The following is a 23,384-nucleotide window of genomic DNA, read 5'->3' as shown; positions in this document are numbered from 1 at the left end:
TATCAGTGGGAGCACTGGGCTTGTTTCCCTGCAACAAGACGGTGCCATCGAGGGGTGATGGGAGACAGCGATACTCGAATGGGATCCTTATGTCCAGTCTATTCCGCAATTTAGTTTTCGTTGCATTCATTGCAGAAAACTCCGCTTCGCAACGATATGATGTTGGAAATGGAAGCAACGTTTTCAGTGCTTTCCTGGCTACCTCAGGATATTTAGCCTTGACTTTGATCCAGAATGCCGGCAGAGATGTTATGTCAAACATACTTTTCAGCCCACCGTCATTTGCAAGCTCGAGGAGTTGATCTTCTCCCCGCGCTGACATGGATGACGCGCGGGTAATGACCTCGCGTGCGTAATGGCTCAACAGTGCGTGACAGGGAATGAGGAAAGGTGCAGCTGACTCCTATCGCCAAAGCATATCGTTTCCTCGCGGCCCAGTAGCGCATGCTTTGCGGCCCGGTGGTTGGGGACCGCTGAACTAGGGGGATGGAACAGCAAAATGTGCAGAACATAAAAGGGATGATTATAATCTTGAAGTAAGGCAATAATGTTGTATCCCTAAACCTTGGTTCTATTTTGTCTATTCTTGTAGAACTCCATTGTTTACCATAAAGATCAAGTTTATATATCAAAAGTGTTTGAATTTTCCTTGAACTTTGCTTTCGTAGACATTTTTAAAATACCAAATTTGACGGCTTGCCATTCTTTCCAAGGCAATCCAGATTTATCCTGCTAAATCTGTCTGCTTTGTCCTATTGACAATATATTTCTGTGATCTCTGACTTTTCTATCAGGGCAAGAAAAATTGCTTCAGCGAAATAACCGCAGAGGCTGGTTGGATACACACCCCCTTCCCCAACCCCATAACAAATTAAGCAAATACCACTGAGAAAGCACCGATGACCCTCGACAAACAAATATTTACAAAGCCCTAACGGGCCGAGAGAATGCAACATCTTAGGAAATAGTCAGCTTTTAATCTTTCTGACTTTAAAGCAAGTCCAAAAATGAATTCCAAAAGGAGAGCAAAATCCAACATATGAAAATAGTGGATGACAGACTGTTACTCTCCCTTTTTGACATCCAAGTACATTTTTTCTCATCTCTGTGCAATAACATTCAAAGTTCAGCACACCTAGAACTGGAGGCATCCAGTTGAGAGCAGAGACCATAGAAAGGATTCAGCTACTGGAATTACTTAACTCCTTGGATTTGATGCAAGGATAAGGTGTGTTTATTATGTTTGATAGTCCTTTAAAAAAAATCCTCACAAAGTTGACAAAAGTGTTTTTCTGAAGATGAACATGATACTATCATAAAGAGGTGTACTTATAACTGTTTGTACTAATTTTTATAGTCCAAACCAGTTAAAAACATTGAAACCAAATATCAGATTGCAGATCTTTTGATTGGATAATTTCCTGAAGAACAATGCTTCAGCAAAAAAAATATTGAAACCAAATATCAGATTGCTGATCTTTTGACAGGATAATTTCCTGAAAAAACAAATGTTTCAGCAGAACTTTACAGTGCAATGTGATTGATTTGATCACAAATTACTAAAAATCAATTAAATAAGCCAAGTGATTCCTGAAGCACATTAAATGCTGAGCAATACTGTTTAGTGATTCAAATACTGATCAGCAGAGACCGCATTGATCACTTGCTCACCTCCATCCCCACTTCGCCACCTTCAACTGAAAGGCCCAAAATATCAGCACTCTGAATTTTGACCAAATGATTTCTAATACAACCAATAGGATGGTGTAGAGAGGGTTTTCAGTTAAAACTTTAACTTAAAAATACAGGCTAGCATATCAAATGGAAGAAGCTGAGCATTTGATTTGTTTAGCTTAGTGTTTGTAGCACATCACAATGCCAAGCAGCAATAGTTACTCATTTACAATAATAGCCAGTATTATACAAAACTAATTGGAATACCAAACATTCTACTGATTAGAATCTTAGTTCATGATCTTTTCCAAGTTACATTTGAGCATTTCATTTACTTGAGCATGATCAATGGTCACTAAATAAAAATAGATTATACTGCATTCAACTTCAAACCTCTTTCGTAAAGATACTGTATCAGAATTATCAGACTGTTATCCTTGTGTTACATATGCAGCAATTATACACAAGCTTTAGAAAGTATTCTGGAAGTTAAAAAAAAATGGGTACAAGGCTAATTAATTTTTCATTGAGAAAGTCCGAAAGGTTTTTTTGAAAGACAGAATCCAAACAACGTTCACTTTGAAAGTTTTAAGTGGCAAAATTAATTATCAACAAAAACTTGGAAGCAACAAATACATTTTATAGATGTAATCTGGACAAAAATGTATTAAAATGATAACATTCAAAGTTGCTCTGATATCATTAGTCTTAGATTTGTATAGAGTAAGGGGCAAAGAATTAATCAGAAAAATAAACAGATTCAAAAAATCATGGGCATAACTGGAAGTAGATATTTGAATTGAATAAAATAAATACTCACAATAATTACAAATCCTCAACAATACCTGAATGTATATGGAAGGGCAAAAAGATCAAAAGTGCTGAGCTCAGTCATAGACAAAATCAGTGTTAAAAAAGCGTCCTTTCATCGGTGATGCACACACGGTTCTTCTGACAGATAGAGGTATTTTACCTTCTCCAACCACAGCTGAAAACTTCAAGATGGAGCACAAATGTGGCTTTATTACATGCAGGAAACTAATAGGAGTTCCACAAGAGAGTTTTAGTGGAGAGAAACTTGAGAGAAATTGCTTCCACCAGATTAAAGATAAACCTCAGTGGGAAATGAGTTTTTTTTAAGAGATCACTCAACATGCTCTGAGTAGCCATGCTTGAAATGGTGATGCAGTCAGATTGAACAGTAACTTTCAAAAGGAAAGAGAATAATAGGACAATTGGGAAAGGGCAAGATGGCAGGACTAATTACTTGGCTTTTTCAAAGAAATGCCACAGTTACAGTGTGATCAGGCAAGTAGCCTGTGATTTTGACTTTGGCTTCTGATAAAAGGGCAGTGACACAAATTGCTGTCCACAGATGCTGCCGGATGTTCTGCATACTTGCAGCATTTCCAGCATCCTCAGATTTTTGCTTCTGAATATATCTAGAGAAGTGATCTGTACCTTCTACTTCACGGAGATCTTCATAAAGTAGAGTTATAACCACTAAAAGAAAGTTTTTTAAAAAGGAATTATCTCAAGTGACTAGATGGTGCAGTGGACTTTCAGGCAAGTGGCCTCGGATTCAAATCCAGTCGACTCCTTGTGGGCTTTCCACCCGTGCTGGGTTGAACGTCAAGCAAGCAACTCTGACTCGTAAAACAGGCAAAAACGATAAAGAAACAGCAGGTTGGCACCCAATGCGACATATGGCACGGAAAGGAACAACAACAACAACCTCAGCAACTGAAGTGAACCTAAATCCTGAATAAGACACAAGGCATGCAAACACCCAAAAAGCTGATTAATCAAGGTTACTGTATACACAAGGGTCAGTGGTTGGATCCTACCAGTTCCAGTCAACAAAAATGACCAGATTCTCAACCAAGTGAAAGAGAACAATAAATTTTCAGATGACACATGAAGAAACTGATGTCCAATATCTGCAGAAGAACATAATATAATGCACAACTGGGGGAGACACTCTTAACAGATCACATTTGGAAAAACAAATGCCAATTGGATTAACCAAATCCACATTTATTTAAATAGTAAGAGAAAATTATAAAACTATAGAATCATATTAAACCTTCTATGATAAAGCCTTCCTGGACCATAATTTAAGAACATTTTAGATTGATACTTTATTTTTGGCATAGATATGTACTTAAGGGCTTGTTTTTATGCTAAATAATTATGATATTATATTGATTTACTGAATGCCAATTTAGAGAGCAATGAAGTTATTTCTAAACATTATGGGATTCTAAATCAATATATAGAGGGACCAACTAGAGGGGATGCAATATTGGATCTCCTGTTAGGAAATGAGTTAGGACAAGTGACGGAATCTGTGCAGGGGAGCACTTTGGTTCCAGTGATCATAACACCATTAGTTTCAATTTGATCATGGACAAGGATAGATCTGGTCCTAGGGTTGAGATTCTGAACTGGAAGAGGGCCAAATTCGAAGAAATGAGAAAGGATCTAAAAAGTGTAGATTGGAACAGGTTGTTCTCTGGCAAAGGGGAAATTTTGAGAGTGCAGAGTTTGTATGTTCCTGTCAGGATTAAAAGTAAATTGAATAGGAATAAGGAACCTTGGTTCTCAAGGGATATTGCAACTCTGATAAAGAAGAAGAGGGAGTTGTATGAAATGTATAGGAAACAGGGAGTAAATCAGGTGCTTGAGGAGTATAAGAAGTGCAAGAAAATACTTAAGAAAGTAATCAGGAGGGCTAAAAGAAGACATCAGGTTGCCTTGGCAGTCAAAGTGAAGGATAATCCAAAGAGCTTTTATAGGTATATTAAGAGCAAAAGGATTGTAAGGGATAAAATTGGTCCTCTTGAAGATCAGAGTGGTTGGCTATGTGCGGAACCAAAGGAAACGGGGGAGATCTTAAATAGTTTTTTTGCGTCTGTATTTACTAAGGAAACTGGCATGAAGTCTATGGAATTGAGGGAATCAAGTAGTGAGATCATGGAAACTGTACAGATTGAAAAGGAGGAGGTGCTTGCTGTCTTGAGGAAAATTAAAATGGATAAATCCCCGGGACCTGACAGAGTGTTCCCTCGGACCTTGAAGGAGACTAGTGTTGAAATTGCAGGGGCCCTGGCAGAAATATTTAAAATGTCGCTGTCTACGGGTGAGGTGCCGGAGGATTGGAGAGTGGCTCATGTTGTTCTGTTGTTTAAAAAAGGATCGAAAAGTAATCTGGGAAATTATAGGCCGGTGAATTTAATGTTGGTAGTAGGTAAGTTATTGGAGGGAGTACTAAGAGACAGAATCTACAAGCATTTGGATAGACAGGGACTTATTAGGGAGAGTCAACATGGCTTTGTGCGTGGTAGGTCATGTTTGACCAATCTATTGGAGTTTTTCGAGGAGGTTACCAGGAAAGTGGATATTGTCTACATGGATTTCAGTAAGGCCTTTGACAAGGTCCCACATGGGAGGTTAGTTAGGAAAAATTCAGTCGCTAGGTATACATGGAGAGGTGGTAAATTGGATTAGACATTGGCTCAATGGAAGAAGCCAAAGAGTGGTGGTAGAGAATTGCTTCTCTGAGTGGAGGCCTGTGACTAGTGGTGTGCCATAGGGATCAGTGCTGGGTCCATTGTTATTTGTCATCTATATCAATGATCTGGATGATAATGTGGTAAATTGGATCAGCAAATTTGCTGATGATACAAAGATTGGAGGTGTAGTAGACAGTGAGGAAGGTTTTCAGAGCCTGCAGAGGGACTTGGACCAGCTGGAAAAATAGGCAGAAAAATGGCAGATGGAGTTTAATACAGACAAGTGTGAGGTATTGCACATTGGAAGGATAAACCAAGGTAGAACATACAGGGTTAATGGTAAGGCACTGAGGAGTGCAGTAGAACAGAGGGATCTGGGAATACAGATACAAAATTCCCTAAAAGTGGCGTCACAAGTAGATAGGGTCGTAAAGAGAGCTTTTGGTACATTGGCCTTTATTAATCAAAGTATTGAGTATAAGAGCTGGAATGTTATGATGAGGTTGTATAAGGCACTGGTGAGGCCGAATCTGGAGTACTGTGTTCAGTTTTGGTCACCAAATTACAGGAAGGATATAAATAAGGTTGAAAGAGTGCAGAGAAGGTTTACAAGGATGTTGCCAGGACTTGAGAAACTCAGTTACAGAGAAAGGTTGAATAGGTTAGGACATTATTCCCTGGAGTGTAGAAGAATGAGGGGAGATTTGATAGAGGTATATAAAATTATGATGGGTATAGATAGAGTGAATGCAAGCAGACTTTTTTCACTGAGGCAAGGGGAGAAAAAAACCAGAGGACATAGGTTAAGGGTGAGGGGGGAAAAGTTTAAAGGGAACATTAGGGGAGGCTTCTTCACACAGAGAGTGGTGGGAGTATGGAATGAACTGCCAGATGAGGTGGTAAGTGCGGGTTCTTTATTAACATTTAAGAATAAATTGGACAGATACATGGATGGGAGGTGTATGGAGGGATATGGTCCGTATGCAGGTCAGTGGGACTAGGCAGAAAATGGTTCGGCACAGCCAAGAAGGGCCAAAAGGCCTGTTTCTGTTCTATAAATTATCTGACAATATATAAAAAAAACATAAGGCAGTCTAAACAAAAATAAAAAATGAATGACTCAATAATATATAAATTTCAATAATGTAAGGTCATCAATATATTATTTTCAGGATAAATTTAACCTCAAACAAAAACAAAATTACAGAACTACAAGGAGAAAATTGTTTTTTTATTGTTAGACAAATTTTGGGGGTGAAAATGAAATAAGAAAGCATAAGTTGATATTTTCAAATTAAGATAAGAAATGGCATTAGGGAGCTTTGATTAAAATTGTGATTTAATATTTAAAAACTCATTAGGAATCAGATGAGAAAGTAAATTGCTTCCATGTTGAGAGTTAAAATTCTAGAAAGGCCAAATGGTTATATGGATGTTGAAGAATAATTAGTAGAACGTGCTAAAGCAGGCACATGTGATGGTTAGATAGTTAAAAAGACTGCAGGTGGGCACTACTCAGCAAAATTTGACCTAATTATGATCTATCCTTAAAATCAAAGTCCCTGTAAGCATCACGTTCATTTACTGAGTATTAGTTTCCAAAAATATTCGTAAATTATGTGATGTACTATGTTGTTAAGCATCAGGAAACAAATGGCCAATTGTTTCAGTGTACAACTGCTTACTTCCCATCATACATACAAACGTAGAAACACAGAAAACCTACAGCACAATACAGGCCCTTCGGCCCACAATGCTGTGCCAAACATGTACTTACTTTAGAAATTACCTCGGGTTACCCATAGCCCTACACCTCATACACCTTGAGCTGCCCCAGCACATCCTCGTGATTGCTGATGATATAAACATTTCGCAGGAGTTTTCGATGTACATGTGACAAATAAAGCTAACCTTTAAGATCTTTAGATCTTTATCTTTATACTACATTGACAAAGATGAATCCTGGAAGATTATTTAAGTATATTAAGTATACTTAAGGATAGCTGAGAAGAGAGCAGGTCACTTTAAGGATCAGTGTGGTGATCGAAGGAAGGAAATGGACAGGATCTTAAATGAAATATTCCTTTAAGGCCTGGCCTATGACCATATCATGTGCTTCAGGACATGGAACCCTGTGAGTCCAGGGGAGGTAACAGTGCTATATGGAGCACACATGAACGTTTTGGCCTGAAATGTCGACTGTACTCTTTTCCATAGGTACTGCCTGGCCTGCTGAGTTCCTCCAGCATTTTGTGTGTGTTGCTCGGATTTCCAGCATCTGCAGACTTCCTCTTGTTTCTGGTAAATGGAGTATGTTGACATTACAAAGAGGGAGGTGTTGGAAGTGGATAAATTCCCAGGGCTTGATGAGGTGTATCCTAGGATTTTACAGTGGGAGAAAACCAGAGCACCCAGAGGAGACCCATGGGGTTACAGGAAACCGGAGCACCCGGAGGAGACCCATGGGATCACAGGAAGAAAACCGGAGCATCCGGAGACCCATGGGGTCACGGGAAGAAAACCGGAGCACCCAGAGACCCACGGGGTCACGGGAAACCAGAGCACCCGGAGACCTACGGGGTCGCGGGAAACCGGAGCACCCAGAGGAGACCCACGGGGACACGGGAAACCGGAGCACCCAGAGGAGACCCACGGGGACACGGGAAACCGGAGCACCCAGAGACCCACGGGATCACGGGAAGAAAACCAGAGCACCCGGAGACCCATGGGGTCACAGGAAGAAAACCGGAGCACCCGGAGACCCACGTGGTCACGGGAATCCAGAGCACCCGGAGACCCATGGGGTCACCGGAAACTGGAGCACCCAGAGACCCACGGGGTCACAGGAAACCGGAGCACCCAGAGACCCACAGGGTCACGGGAAACTGGAGCACCCGGAGACCCACGGGATCATGGGAAACCAGAACACCCGGAGGAGACCCACGCAGTCATGGGAAGAATGTACAAACTCCTTACAGGCAGCGGCAGGACTTGAACCTGGGTCGCTGGTACCGTAAAGCGTTGTGCTAGCCACTATGCTACCATGCTGCCCCAATCAACAGGTTAAGGTTAGGAACTGAGTTTTTTTGAGGTGGTGACCAAGGTAATCAAGGAAGGTAGAGAAGTGGAGGTTGTGTACATCAATTTCAGTAAGGTATTTTACAAGGTCCTTTATGTTGGTTCATCCATAAGATATGTGGGTTGCTTGGCGACATGGCTATTTGGTTACAGAACTGGCTTGCTAATAGAAGACAGAGGGTAGTGGTCAATGGGTCTCATTCTGGCTGGAAGTCCATGACCAGTGGCATTCCACAAGGATCCGTACTGGGACCTACACAAATGATTTGGATGAAAACGTGGATGGGTGGATTTGTATGTTTGCTCATGACACAAAGATTGGTGGTATTGTGTATAGCATAGAGTGTTGCCAAAGGATACAATGGAATATAGATTAGTTGCAGAAAAAGGTGCAGTAGTGACAATGATGTTTAATTTGAGCAAGATAAGGTGTTGCCCTTTGGGAGATCAAATGCAAAGGGAAAGTACACAGTTAATAGCAGGAGCCTTAAAGCTTTAAAGAGGGATCTTGGGGTTAAGTGCATTGCTTCCTGAAAATAGCTAGACAAGTCGACAGGGCGATAAACAAGGCATGTGGCATGCTTGCCTTTATTTGTCAAGGCAATAAATTCCAGAGTTATGCTGCAGTTTTATAAAACTCTAGACAGGACATATTTGGACTACGGCATTCAATTCTGGTCACCCCATTATAGGAAAGGTGTGGAAGTTTATGGAGAGTGAGGAAGAGGTTTACCAGGATGCTGCCTGGATTTGAGGGCATTTGTTATAAAGAGAGGTTAGACAAACTAGGGTTGTTTCCTCTGGAGCAACAAAGGCTGAGGGGAGACCTAATGGAAACTTATAAAGTTATGAGAAGCATAGATAATTAGCTGGTATAATTTTCCCAGTGTCAGAAATCCAATACTGGAAGACATACGTAGAATTATAAAACACTACAGCACAGAAACAAGCCTTTCGGCCCATCTAGTCCATGTCAAACTATCAAACTGCCTGGTCCCATTGCCCTGCAAACAGACCATAGCTCCTATACACTTCCCATCCATACAGCTATCCAAATTTATCTTAATTGTTGAAATCGAACCCATATCTACCACTTCCACTGGCAGGCAGCTCATTCAACATTCTCACTACCCTTGAAGTGAAGATCTCCCTCACGTTCCCCTTATACTTTTCACCTTCTATCCTTAACCCATGACCTCTAGCTCTAGCCTCCGTGGAAAAAGACTACTTGCATTTACCCTATCTACACCCCTCATAATTTTCTACACCTCTATCAAATCTCCCTCATTCTCCTACACTCTAGGGTATAAAGTCCTCACTGATTCAACCTTTCCCCATAACTCACGTCCTCAAGTCATGGCAACTTGCTTGTAAATTCTCACTGCACTCCTTCAATCTTATTGACATCTTTACTGTAGAGAGCTGAACAAAACTGCACACAATACTCCAAATTAGGCCTCACCTACATTTTATAAAACTTCAGCATAATATCCCAACTCCTGTACTCAATACTTGGATTTATGAAGGCCAATGTGCCAAAAGCTCTCTTTACAACAATACCTATTGCTGGTGCCACTTTCAAGGAATTATGGATCAGTATTTCCAGATCTCTTTGATCTACTGCACTCCTCAGTGCCCTCCCACTCACCACGTAAATCCTACCCTGGTCTATCCTCCCAAAGTGCAACACTTCATGCTTGTTTGCATTAAATCCCATCTGCCATTTCTAAGCCCATTTTTCCATCAGGTGCAGATCCCACTGCAAATAATAGTCTTCCTTGCTGTCATCAGCAAGTTTGATAATCCAGTTTACCACACTAAATCTTGATTGTTGAAACAGATGACAATCAACAACAGACTCACCTATCCCTGTGGTATACCACTAGTCACAGGTCTCCAGTCAGACAGCTAACCATCTACTACCACTCTTTGGATTCTCCCACAAAGCCAAAGTCTGATGCAATTTACTACCTCATCTTGAATGCCAAGCCACTGAACCTTTTTGACTAACCTTCCAAGCAGGACCCTATCAAGGGCCTTGCTAAAATGCATGGAGACAACATCCACTGTCTTGCCTTCATCAACATCCCTGTTAACTTCCTTGAAAAACTATATAAGATTAGTTAGACATAACCTACCACACAAAGTCATATTGACTATCCCTAATCAGTCTCTGTCTTTCCAAATACAGTGTTTTTCTGGTTAATTGGTCCATAGGTTAATGGGGGGAGCTACTTATTTGGAAAAACAGCTGGGTTTCCCTTATTTATTTGGGTCACTATTCCACCTAATTGGGACAAGAGACAATTGCCGAACAGTTTCAAACTTGCGTCAGTTGCGTGAACTTGTGCGGCCATTAGACACTACACCGTGCTTAGAGTGAATAGTTTTTAAATAGTGTCAGTTGCATGTTTGTGTTCAAATAGAAGTGATTTTTGTCACTGATTGTTGGCAAGAAGTGAACAGTAAGACAACTTAGAATTATTTTCTCACTGCAGTTTCAAACATTCAGGCTTGGAGATGCCAGAGATAGCCAGGAGTGAAAATAAAATGATTTCATTACTTCAGATTTTTATAGTTACTAGCTTGTTGAAGGTATAAACAATTATCTTGAATGTTACAATAAAAATAAAAAATTGGAGGATGCGATCACCGGAAGTATTGTATGGAGTAGGTGCCTGCGTTGATTTTGTTCATTTACAGTCAATCAAAAGAACACAGCAGCATGTTGGTTGTCCATCATATCTGACGAGGACAGTAAAAGCTGTATGGAAGAGCTTTTAAAGTGGAAAAATCATTGCACTGGGACAGCTCCATTATCTTGATAAGGCTGGGTCCAATGGCATGAGCAGTCATCAGAAAATGGGGTCTTCCTTGGTGTAGTGGATAACCAGGACCTTTTCTGTGCTTCACGATCTTCACTCTCCACGAAGCATTGCAGAAGTGCACTTGTTGACTGTTGGTCTCATTTTCCCAGTCCACCAGAGCTGATGTCCCATGCTGGGACAGGCATATCCCTATTTCACCAGCATATGAGGCACCAGCTTTAGCCCGCTTGTCATAGCAGTGTCACACACAAAGAACTACTTGCAGCCATCGGTGAGAACTGAGTGACTGGTGGGGACAAAAGGTGAATGAGCTGTCCCAGAAAGGATGGAAAAATCCCGTTCACCAGAGGTGCTAGCCCTTCCTAGACACCCCTTATACAGCAGCATACACTAGATGAATTCCTCCATCGATAACTATTAGGAACTAAAGCACAGTTTAAAAAAAAACCTACAACACAATACAGGCCCTTCGGCCCACAATGCTGTGCCGAACATGTACTTACTTTAGAAATTACCTCGGGTTACCCATAGCCCACTATTTTCTAAGCTCCATGTACCTATCCAGGAGTCTCTTAAAAGACCCTATTGTATCTGCCTCCACCACCACCGCCAGCAGCCCATTCCATGCACTCACTACTCTGTGTAGAAATCTTACCCCTGATATCTTCTCTGTACCTTCTTCCAAGCACCTTAAAATTGTGTCCTCTCGTATTAGCCATTTCAGCCCTGGGAAAAAGCCTCTGACTATCCACATGATCAATGACTCTCATCATCTTATATGCCTCTATCAGGTCACCTCTCATCCTCCGTTGCTCCAAGGAGAAAAGGCCAAGTTTACTCAACCTATTCTCATAAGGAATGCTCACCAATCCAAGCAATATCCTTGTAAATCTCCTCTGAACCCTTTCTATAGTTTCCACATCCTTCCTGTAGTAAGGTGACTAGAACAGAGCACAGTACTCCAAGTGAGGTCAGACCAGGGTCCTATATAGCTGTAACATTACCTCTCAGCTCTTAAACTCAATCCCATGATTGATGAAGGCCAATACACCACATGCCTTCTTAACCACACAGTCAACCTGTGCAGCAGCTTTGAGTGTCCTATGGACTTGGACCCCAAGATCCCTCTAATCCTCCACACTGCCAAGAGTCTTACCATTAATGCTATATTCTGCCATCATATTTGACCTGCCAAAATAAACTACCTCGCATCTGGGTTGAACTCCATCTGCCACTTCTCAGCCCAGTTTTGCATCGTATCGATGTCCTGCTGTAACTTCTGACAGTATCAACAACACCCCCAACCTTTGTGTCATCAGCAAATTTACTAACCTATCCCTCCATTTCCTCATCCAGATCACTTATAAAAATTACGAAGAGAAGTGGTCCCAGAACAGATCCCTGAGGCACACCACTGGACACCAACCTCCATGCTATGACCATTCTTTGCATTCTGTGTGCAAGCCAGTTTTGGATCCACAAATCAAGGTCCCCTTGGATCCCACGCCTACTTACTTTCTCAATAAGCCTTGCATGGGGTACCTTATCAAATGCCTTGCTGAAATCCATATACACTACATCTACTGCTCTACCTTCATCAATCTGTTTACTCACATTCTCAAAAAATTCAATCATGCTCATAAGGCACAACCTGCTTTTGACAAAGCCATGCTGACTATTCCTAATCATATTATGCCTCCCCAAATGTTCATAAATCCTGCCTCTCAGGATCTTCTCCATCAACTTACTGACTACTTGAAGTAATACTCACTGGTCTATAATTTCCTGAGATATCTCTACTCCCTTTCTTGAATAAGGGAACAACATCTGCAACCATCCAATCCTCTGGAACCTTTCCCGTCCCCATTGACGATGCAAAGATCATTGCCAGAAGCTCAGCAATCTCCTCCCTCACCTCCCACAGTAGCCTGAGGTACATCTCATCCGGTCCCAGTGACTTATCCAACTTGATGCTTTCCAAAAGCTCCAACACATTCTCTTCCTTAATATCTATATGCTCAAGCTTTTCAGTCCGCTGCAAGTCATCCTCACAATCGCCAAGGTCCTTTTCCATAGTGAATAGTGAAGCAAAGTATTCATTAAGTACCTCCGCTATCTCTTCTGGTTCCATACACACTTTCCCGCTGTCACACCTGACTGGTCCTATTCTCTCACGTCTTCTCCTCTTGCTCTGCACATACGTGTAGAATGCCTTGGGGTTTTCCTTAATCCTGTCCGTCAAGGCCTTCTCATGGCCCCTTCTGGCTCTTCTAATTTCATTCTTAAACTCCTTCCTGCTAGCCTTATAATTTTCTAGATCTCTATCATTACCTAGATTTTTGAACCTTTTGTAAGCTTTTCTTTTGTTCTTGACTAGATTTTCAACTGCCTTTGAACACCATGGTTCCTGTACCCTACCATCCTTTCCCTGTCTCATTGGAACGTACCTGTGCAGAACGCTACGCAAATATCCCCTGAACATTTGCCGCATTTCTGCCATACATTTCCCTGAGAACATCTGTTCCCAATTTTTGCTTCCAAGTTCTTGCCTGATAGCTTCATATTTCCCCTTACTCCAAGTAAACTCTTTCCTAACTTGTCTGTTCCTAACCCTCTCCGATGTTATAGTAAAGGAGATAGAATTGTGATCACTATCTCCAAAATGCTCTCCCACTGAGAGAACTGACACCTGACCAGGTTCATTTCCCAATACCAGATCAAGTACAGCCTCTCCTCTCGTAGGTTTATCTACATATTGTGTCAAGAAACCTTCCTGAACACACCTAACAAACTCCACCCCATCTAAACACCTCCCTCAAGGGAGATGCCAATCAATATTTGGGAAATTAAAATTTCCCACCACATCAACCCTGTTGTTATTCCACCTTTCCAGAATCTGTATCCCTTTCTGCTCCTTGATGTCCCTGTTACAATTGGGTGGTCTATAAAAAAAATACCCAGTACAGGCATTGACCCCTTCCTGTTTCTAACTTCCACTCTCAGAGACTCAGTAGACAATCCCTCCAGGACTTCCTCCTTTTCTGCAGCGTGACACTATCGCCGTTCAACAGCACTACGCCCCCCATCTCTTGTCTCCCTCCCTAGCCTGGTACTCTAAGTAACCATTCCTGCCCCTGAGTCATCCAACCAAGTCTCTGGTCACAACATCATAGCTCCAAGTACTGATCCACGCTCTAAGCTCATCTGCTTTGTTCATGATATTCCTCTCATTAAAATAGACACACCTCAAACCATCAGTCTGAGCATATCTCTTCTCTACCACCTGCCTATCCTCCCTGCCACACTGCCTACAAGTTTTCTCTATTTGTGAGCCAAATGCCCCTTCCTCCGTCTCTTCAGTTTGGTTCCCACCCCCCCAGCAATCCTAGTTTAAACTCTCCCCAATAACCTTAGCAAACCTTCCCGCCAGGACACTGGTCCCCCTCGGATTCAAGTGCAACCCATTCTTTCTGTGCAGGTCACGCCTGCCCCAAGAGGTCCCAATAATTCAGAAATCTGAATTCCTGCCCCCTGCTCCAATCCATCAGCCACACATTTATCCTTCACTTCACTCTATTCCTATATTCACTGTCGCATGACACAGGCACTAATTCCAAGATTACCACCTTTGAGGTCCTGCTTCTCAGCTTCTTTCCAAACTCCATGTAGTTTGTTTTCAGGACCTCCTCCCTTTTCCTACCTATGTCGTTGGTACCAATATCTACCACGACCTCTGGCTGTTCATCTTCCCACTTCAGAATATCGTGGATGCGATCAGAAACATCCTGGACACTGGCACCTGGGAAGCAAACTACCATCCGTGTTTCTTTCCTGCGTCCACAGAACCCCCTGTCTGACCCCCTAACTATAGAGTCCCCTATTACTGCTGCTATCCTCTTCCTTTCCCTACACATCTGAGTCACAGGGCCAGACTCTGTGCCAGAGGCGTGGTCATTGTTGTTTCCCCCAGGTAGGCCGCCCCCCCCCCCCCCAACTGTTACCATTTTTCTGTCTCCCAAAGCCCCGGTGTGACTACTTGCCTATAGCTCCTCTCTATCATCTTCTTACTTTCCCTGACCAGACGAAGGTCATTGAGCTGCATCTCCAGTTCCCTAACCTGGTCCTTAAGGAGCTGCAGCTCAATGCAACTGGCGCAGATGCGGCCATCTGAGAGGCCGGGAGTCTCCCGGCCATCCATATCTGACACCCAGTACAGAACAACGGCCTCACAGACATACTTCCTATTCCTATTCTTCACAAGTAACTTACCTCGCCTTGACCTGTTGAGCCAAAGCTCTCCTACTTTGACTCCCTCCACTCAACCGCCCACTTTTTTGATGCCCACTCTATGAAGCTGTCTTATTTTTAAATTCTTCCTGCCAGTCTAACTTGCTGATGTCCATGCGCCAGTATTGTAGTAGCACTGATAGTGTTCGAATTTGTTCCGTATTTCAATACATAATTTGTTACTCAGTTCAATGGTAGTTTTTCCATGAAACTTCAGATAATTAGGGCAGCAACTTAATTGGGTCAAAATATACTAGTCCTCATGTGTCCCAATTAATCAGAATCCACAGTACAGGTATATCCAGTCCAGTCCCTTAGAATACCTTCCAATAACTTGCACACTACTGATGTCAGGCTCACTGGACTACAATTCCTTTCTTTCTTAATCTTTTTATTAATTTTCAAATTCATAAATATAGTAACAGTACTAATACAAAGAGATTGGGATTACATTATTGGTAATTGACATATGCAAGTAAAAACTACAGATAATACAAGTATATTAGACCTCCCAAACTCTTAATATAATTAACCATGATAAAAATAAAAATGAAAAAATATCAGGAAAAAAAACCCAAAAAACACTAAACTAAACTGAACCAAAAACTGATCTAAACAAAACAGAACAAGGCTGGGCTAATATATTACATTGAATACAATCATTAATGTCGTTAACTCTGTTCCTCTATCCATATATTCTAGGTTAATAAAAAGCATTCGGAAAAGATCAAGCTATATCATATGAAAGTGTTGAATAAATGGCCTCCAAGTCTCTTCGAATTTAACCGAAGGATCAAAAGTGTCACTTCTGATTTTTTCTAAATTTAAACATGATATAGTTTGGAAAACCATTGAAATGTAGTAGGGGGATTGGTTTCTTTCCAATTCAATAAAATGGATCTTCTGGCCATTAATGTAACACATGCAATCATCCGACGAGCTGAAGAGGATAAAGATCTGTGTTCCATCACTGGTAAACCAAAAATTGCAGTAATAGGGTGAGGTTGTAAATCAATACGCAAAACTGTTGAAATAATATCAAAGATATCTTTCTAAATTTTTTCAGAAGAGGGCAAGACCAGAACATATGAGTCAAAGAAGCCACCTCAGAATGACATCTGTCACAAACAGGATTTATATGAGAGTAAAAACGAGCTAGTTTATCTTTAGACATGTGGGCCCTATGCACCACCTTAAATTTTATAGTCATAGTCATACTTTATTGATCCCGGGTGAAATTGGTTTTCGTTACAGTTGCACCATAAATAATAAATAGTAATAGAAATAGTAATAGTAATATTACTATTAGTAAATAGTAATAGTCATAGAAGTAATAAATTGTAATAGTATAGTAATAGAAAATAGTAATAAATAGTTAAATAGTAATATGTAAATTATGCCAGTAAATTATGAAATAAGTCCAGGACCAGCCTATCAGCTCAGGGTGTCTGACCCTCCAAGGGAGGAGTTGTAAAGTTTGATGGCCACAGGCAGGAATGACTTCCTATGACGCTCTGTGCTGCATCTCGGTGGAATGAGTCTCTGGCTGCGCCCAGCCAGTACATTATGTAGTGGATGGGAAACATTGACCAAGATGGCATGCAACTTAGACAGCATCCTCTTTTCAGACACCACCGCGAGAGAGTCCAGTTCCATCCCCACAACATCACTGGCCTTACGAATGAGTTTGTTGATTCTGTTGGTGTCTGCTACCCTCAGCTTGCTGCCCCAGCACACAACAACAAACATGATAGCACTGGCCGCCACAGACTCGTAGAACATCCTCAGCATTGTCCAGCAGATGTTAAAGGACCTCAGTCTCCTCACGAAATAGAGACAGCTCTGACCCTTCTTGTAGACAGCCTCAGTGTTCTTTGACCAGTCCAGTTTATTGTCAATTCATATCCCCAGGTATTCGTAATCCTCCACCATGTCCACACTGACCCCCTGGTTGGAAACAGGGGTCACTGGTACCTTAGCTCTCCTCAGGTCTACCACCAGCTCCTTAGTCTTTTTCACATTAAGCTGCAGATAATTCTGCTCACACCATGTGACAAAGTTTCCTACCGTAGCCCTGTACTCAACCTCATCTCCCTTGCTGATGCATCCAACTATGGCAGAGTCATCCAAAAACTTCTGAAGATGACAAGACTCTGTGCAGTAGTTGAAGTCCAAGGTGTAAGTGCTGAAGAGAAAGGGAGACAAGACAGTCCCCTGTGGAGCCCCAGTGCTGCTGATCACTCTGTCGGACACACAGTGTTGCAAGCACACATACTGTGGTCTGCCAGTCAGGTAATCAAGAATCCAAGATACCAGGGAAGCATCCACCTGCATGGCTGTCAGCTTCTCCCCCGGCAGAGCAGGGTGGATGGTGTTGAACGCACTGGAGAGGTCAAAAAACATGACCCTCACAGTGCTCGCTGGCTTGTCCAAGTGGGCGTAGACATGGTTCGGCAGGCAGACGATGGCATCCTCAACTCCTAGTCGGGGCTGGTAGGTGAACTGGAAGGGATCTAAGTGTGGCCTAACCATAGGCTGGAGCAGCTCCAGAACAAGTCTCTCCAGGGTCTTCAAGTTGTGGGAGGTCAATGCCACCGGTCTGTAGTCATTGAGGCCACTGGGGCATGACGCCTTCGGCACAGGGACGAGGCAGGACGTCTTCCACAGCACAGGAACCCTCCGGAGCCTCAGGCTCATGTTGAATACATGGCGAAGTACTGCACATAGCTGAGAGGCACAGGCTTTGTGCTATCAGGCTATCAATGTATGTTTAGCACATATAGAGGAAAAGTTAACTAATTGGAAAATTTTCTTCCATTTCTCTACAGGTAAGTGAAGTTGAAGTTCCCTTTCCCATTCATTCTTAAAGGTCTACAATTCCTCGGCTTATTCTTAGAGCCTTTGTTAATCAACAGAACAGCATTAGCTGGCATCCAATCCTCCAGCACTTCACCTGCGGCCAAGGACATTTTAAATATTTCTGTTACAGTCCATCAATTTCTGCACAGGCCTCCCACATTTAAGGTGGGGGGGGGGGAGTCGTAGTTCAAAGGAGACATGCAAGCCAAGTTTTTTTTTAAAAACAGTGTATTGGGTGCCTGGAATAGTCTGTCAGGTGTGTGCGGTGGAGGCAGAAGATAGGTGCTTAAGAAAATTTTAGAGAGTTACTTAAAAATCCAGAGAATAGGGCAATGGTGATGGTATGGACCACATGCAAGCAGAAGGGATGAGGTATCATTAGCTTACTTAGTTTGACACAGCATCATGAGCCAAAGGGCCTGTCCTGTGCTGTTCTACTGGAAGACAGCTGACATTATGCCTTTATTTAACAAAGGCACCTAGGATGAGCCAAGTAACTACAAACCACTAACCCTTTTATCAGAGGTGAGAAAAATTTTGGAAGGGATTCTGAAGGACAAGATTTATTTGCATTTGGACTGATTACCTACATAGCCTGGTGCATGGTAAATCATCTCCTACCAAATCTGATGAGTTTTTTTTTGAAGAGGTGTCCAAAAGGATTGAAAAATGTAGGGTTGTAGACACTGACTACATGGTGTTTAACAAGGCCTTTGACAAAGTCCTACATGACAGGTTGATCCAAGAAATTAGAACACATGGGATTCAGAGTGACCCAACAGGTTTCAGTAGGTACATTTAATGTCAGACAATGTACATCCTGAAGTTCCTGTTGGATATAAAATTGATTTGGTGGTAGGAAGCAGAAGGGTTGTTTTTCCACTGCAGGGATCAATGCTGTATCCAGTTTAAGATTATATTAAAGATTTGGATGAGACCGTTAAGTGGCATGATCAGCAAGTTTGAAAATGACACCAGAATTGATATTATGGATCATGAAGAAGGTTGTCTAAGATGACAATCAATCAACTCAGAAAGTGGGAAAGGAAATAGCAGATAGAATTTAACTCTGGTCAATGCACAGTGTTGCTTTTTGGAAAGTTAAATCAGGGAAGGACTTATACAAGGAATGGCAGGGCCCTGGAAAGTCTTGACAAATAGAGATTCCTCATGGGACAAGTATAGAGTCCTCTGGAAACTGGAATATGATTAGACAGGGTGGCAAGGAAGGCATATAACATGAGGCACTGAGTACAGGAGTGGGGATGTCATGTTGGTTGGATGTCTGCATTGGAGTTTTGTGTGCAGTTCCAGTTGCATGCACTAGGAAGTGTGTGATTAAACTGGAGAGGGTATACAAAAGATTCAGGAGGATGCTGCCAAATTGCAGGGCTTGAGCTATAAATGATTGGATGGGCTGGGTCTGTTTTTCTTGACCAAAGTGGCCTGGCAGCTGACATGATAGACATATATAAAGTCATAACAGAATAGACAGTTAATGTCTGTTCTAATTAGAAGGGTATCTAAAACTAGAAAACGCAAGTTGAAGATGAGAGTGGGAAGGTTTAAAGATCCTGAGGTAAACTTTTCACACAAAGTATAATTAGTATCTAGAATGAGCTGTCAGAGAAAGTGGTGGACGCAGAATCAATAAAACATTGAACAGGCATCTCAACAGCAAAGAGCAGGTCAGAGGATTATGGAACTAATGCAAAGCAAGCATAGCCAGGCATGATGGTCTGCACCAATATTGTTGGCAAAGCCTAATTTTACTTTATATCGTTGAGATACAACACAGAATAAGCCTGTCTGGCCCTTTCAGCCACACCAGACAGCAATTCTCCAGATTTAATTCTAGCTTCATCACGGGTCAATTTACAAAGACCCATTAACCTACCAACAGTACATCTGTGGATTGTGGGAGGAAACTGGAGCACCTGGAGGAAACCCACGCAGTCACGGGGAGAACGTGCTAATTCCTAACAGGCAGCGACAGGAATTGAACCTGGGTCACCTGTACTGTAAAGGTACACTAACCACTACGCTATTCGGCTGGAGAGCTTACGGCCTCACCTCCATAAGTTTAAATTCTCATTCAAATAAAGCATCAAGAACTAAATGGAATAAGCCGTTGATATACAGTAGCTCAGTATGCATGCTAGATCACAGTAAATTCATAACGCAAGTGTCACAAATAGCAAGTCAAATGAGCGAAGCAAACTAGATGCAGTCACTAAACTTCAAGCCGCGTTGGAACACAAGATCTTGATCCAACCACGTAATTTAATCCACGTAATGTTGAAAATGGTACTATCGTAAATAATCTGGTATAGCGCAATATGAGGTCATTCTTACCCTCGGCCATTTGGCTCTATATTGAGTCCACCTATAGCAGGGGACCGCCCTCCTGTTAGACTGTTTTTGGTAACTTATTTTTATTCTTTTACTTTTCTTCTAATACTTATTTGTAAGTATATCTGTGCATTTGTAATGCTACTGTAATACTGCAATTTCCTTTGGAATCAATAAAGTATCTAACTGAATCAAAATACGGACTGCGAGAAACCTTTCAACTGAAAACAATGTAATAAATTAAGATCTATGTAATTAACCGTTCACTTAGCCAAATACCGCCCTAGACAGAGCAACTACAAAGAGCCGCTCCCTCGATAACAAACGATCAAGATACGACGAAATCTCTGCAGGAGACGAAATTCAGCTGGAGGAAGGCGGCCACACCTGCTATTCAAGTAGCTATTCAGGGACTCGCATTCAGCTAGTGCGGGAGATCGGTTGGGGTTTGTTCCGCGTCCGTCAGCAAGCCAATTGAAAAAGCAAGCGACCCAGTCTGAAGGCTTGTACCGGTCACAATCAAGTTTTACCAAGTAGAATACTGATTTTAAACAGGCCTGTTTTGAAACTTTTGTATTTTATTTGTAAAGAGTATTAACACCAGTAGTTTTGAATTAAACTGAAAACAGGTGGGGTGTGTTTAAATTGGGCACATTAACAAGAGCTTCTATGCAGAAATGCACGCAGAGCTAATCCTGCAGTTTGGTATGGAACCCAACCTTCCCCGTCACCCCAATATATTTTTGAAACAAAATCGACATTGCAGTCCCCTAAAATTAAACGGTTCGGACCACACCCTTTGGACGATTTAAAAATAAGCCAAAAAAGGCGAGTTAGTATAAACCGAAGTCAAGGGCTATCACACACCATTCATCCCAGGCAATCAATTACTCTATCAATATCAAATTACCAACACCACAATGTTAATCGTCGCTCGCATAGTTTAACGTCATTTCATCTCTCCTCCTCCCCATCACCACTTTCATTTTTTTTCTGTTGTGTTAGGATTTATTTTTAGGTATGTGTCAACGTTATTTTATATTTATATATATATATATATATATATATATATATATATATATATATATATATATATATATATAAAATAAAGGGAAAGGGGTAGACTAAGTTCTTTGTAGTATAGGTACTGATGGGGGTTAGCAGCTGTCTTAGAAGATCCGATTGCGCTTCCTTGAAGCCGACCGGGACTTTTAATCTTAGCCCCGGACGCAATGGTTTCTGGCGCCGATTGCCGTCTCGATTGGAGACGGTTTCTCCCGCTTGCCTCCAACAATTTTTTTGTTAATGGGACTAACAGACTCTGTTATGCACATCTGATTTAAACCCTTCCTCAGGCGTCAGTTGTTATGGCGGTTATTATAAGAGAAATAGGTTGAGGGGAACAAAGTATTTCCCTTGTGCTACTAATACATATTTTGGGGAAATAGTAGTCGCCGCTTAAAAATCCTGTCTGTTACCTGTTGTCTGCTTTAGACGTGTTGGGACAAGGCGGCGGGTGAAGAACAGTCTGATTTGCTTCCATCTCCACCACACACTTGGTGTTGAGTTCCAACTCTGCAGAACATCAGTCAGAATGTTACCAAACAGACCATTACCCATGTCTCTCGATCTCTCTCTCTCTCATACACTATTACCGACGATGCTTTAAAAATGCATTGGAAAGTTTTTTCTTTAAACAAATCTGATAGTACATTCATTATTTAAGGTAGGTCTTTATCTGAATTTTGCTCACCTCGTCGGTTCATAGGGCGGACTCTCACTGCAACTTTCACCTTGGAATCCGACATTTTCACACACTTTCTTCCTCCCTCCCAACGGTCCTATTAACTTCCACTTATTTCCTTGATTTCTCCGACTGTTGCAAATCCTCCTTCGTGCGCGCGTCTTCCAAAAAGCCACGGGTCCATTACTTGAGACGGATTAAAAGGGAAATGAGCTCTTCTTATTTCTCTCTCGCGCCTTCCCCTTGCTAACCAGAGATGTTTGACTCTTCTCCCTTCATCACCGCCGCCATGTTACAAGCGTTCAATCAGTCAAGTCAGGACCCGCGGAGATTCCCGAAACAGGGACTAGACACGATTCGACTCGACTACGCCGGGCCATACGGAAACAGCCGAGAACTAGACACTCGGCTGCACCAAGCGACTGGTCACGTACGGAAACACCCGAGTGGTCTCGGGTAAAGAACATTGCAAGCCGAAGAACACCGGCCGAGGTTGGCGAACCCATCATAAAGCGCACAAAAAGCTTTAACAGATCCAAGTAAGGATAATGTTTTTTTTAAACTGGGCAGGTTTTCTCGCGAAAATGTTATGTCATCATTCGAGTAACTGTTGAATAATCTGGGTGGTATTTTGCACTGAGTTGGGCAAAGATCTGGCAAATGGAGTTTAATATGGGAAAATATGAAATTGTCCCTTTGACAGGAAAATAGAAGAGCATAGTATTTGCAAAGAAAAACTGGGACATTGGGAGCAATGCTTGCTCTTGAGTGCTGATGAGAACCTGGTTTACAGATGTGAGCTACACCTGGTGGTATTGTTTGTGACACGAGTGTGGCTCAGGGTGCTGTGTGGCATTTTGCATTTCATCTGGAGAGGAAAGAAGTTGTGTATTGAACTTGCTGTGATACAAAAGTCTCTGATGGGGAAAAAAGCATATCTAACATTACCCTCAGCTCAATGGCCAGCTTTGTGTGTGGTGGTATCAAACAGTGCACGAAACGAAAGTATGCAATTACCAAGTGTTACTACTGTTCTTAGGTTCTGCA

The 23,384-nt window shown here is 41.9% G+C and overlaps 1 protein-coding gene across 6 annotated transcripts in view; it reads right to left on the bottom strand.

Annotated features, from left to right (window-relative positions):
• Window positions 1-22,709, bottom strand: part of kif13a (kinesin family member 13A) — a 263,604-nt gene extending 240,895 nt beyond the window's left edge. For all 6 annotated transcript variants that reach the window (XM_072283575.1, XM_072283577.1, XM_072283576.1 and 3 more), the window contains exons 1-2: window positions 22,347-22,709; window positions 22,072-22,168 (exon numbers count right to left, since the gene is read on the bottom strand). In XM_072283575.1, coding sequence (XP_072139676.1) covers window positions 22,072-22,168; window positions 22,347-22,401 — 152 coding nt within the window. In that variant the 5' untranslated portion in view covers window positions 22,402-22,709. The remainder of the gene's footprint in view (window positions 1-22,071; window positions 22,169-22,346) is intronic.
• Window positions 22,710-23,384: the final 675 nt, after the last annotated feature.

This window comes from Mobula birostris, chromosome 19 (genome assembly GCF_030028105.1).
Source record: "Mobula birostris isolate sMobBir1 chromosome 19, sMobBir1.hap1, whole genome shotgun sequence".
In the NCBI taxonomy this organism is placed as follows: Eukaryota; Metazoa; Chordata; class Chondrichthyes; order Myliobatiformes; family Myliobatidae; genus Mobula; species Mobula birostris.
Note: the sequence above shows the minus strand (reverse complement) of the source record. Positions and strands in the feature narration are given on the sequence as shown.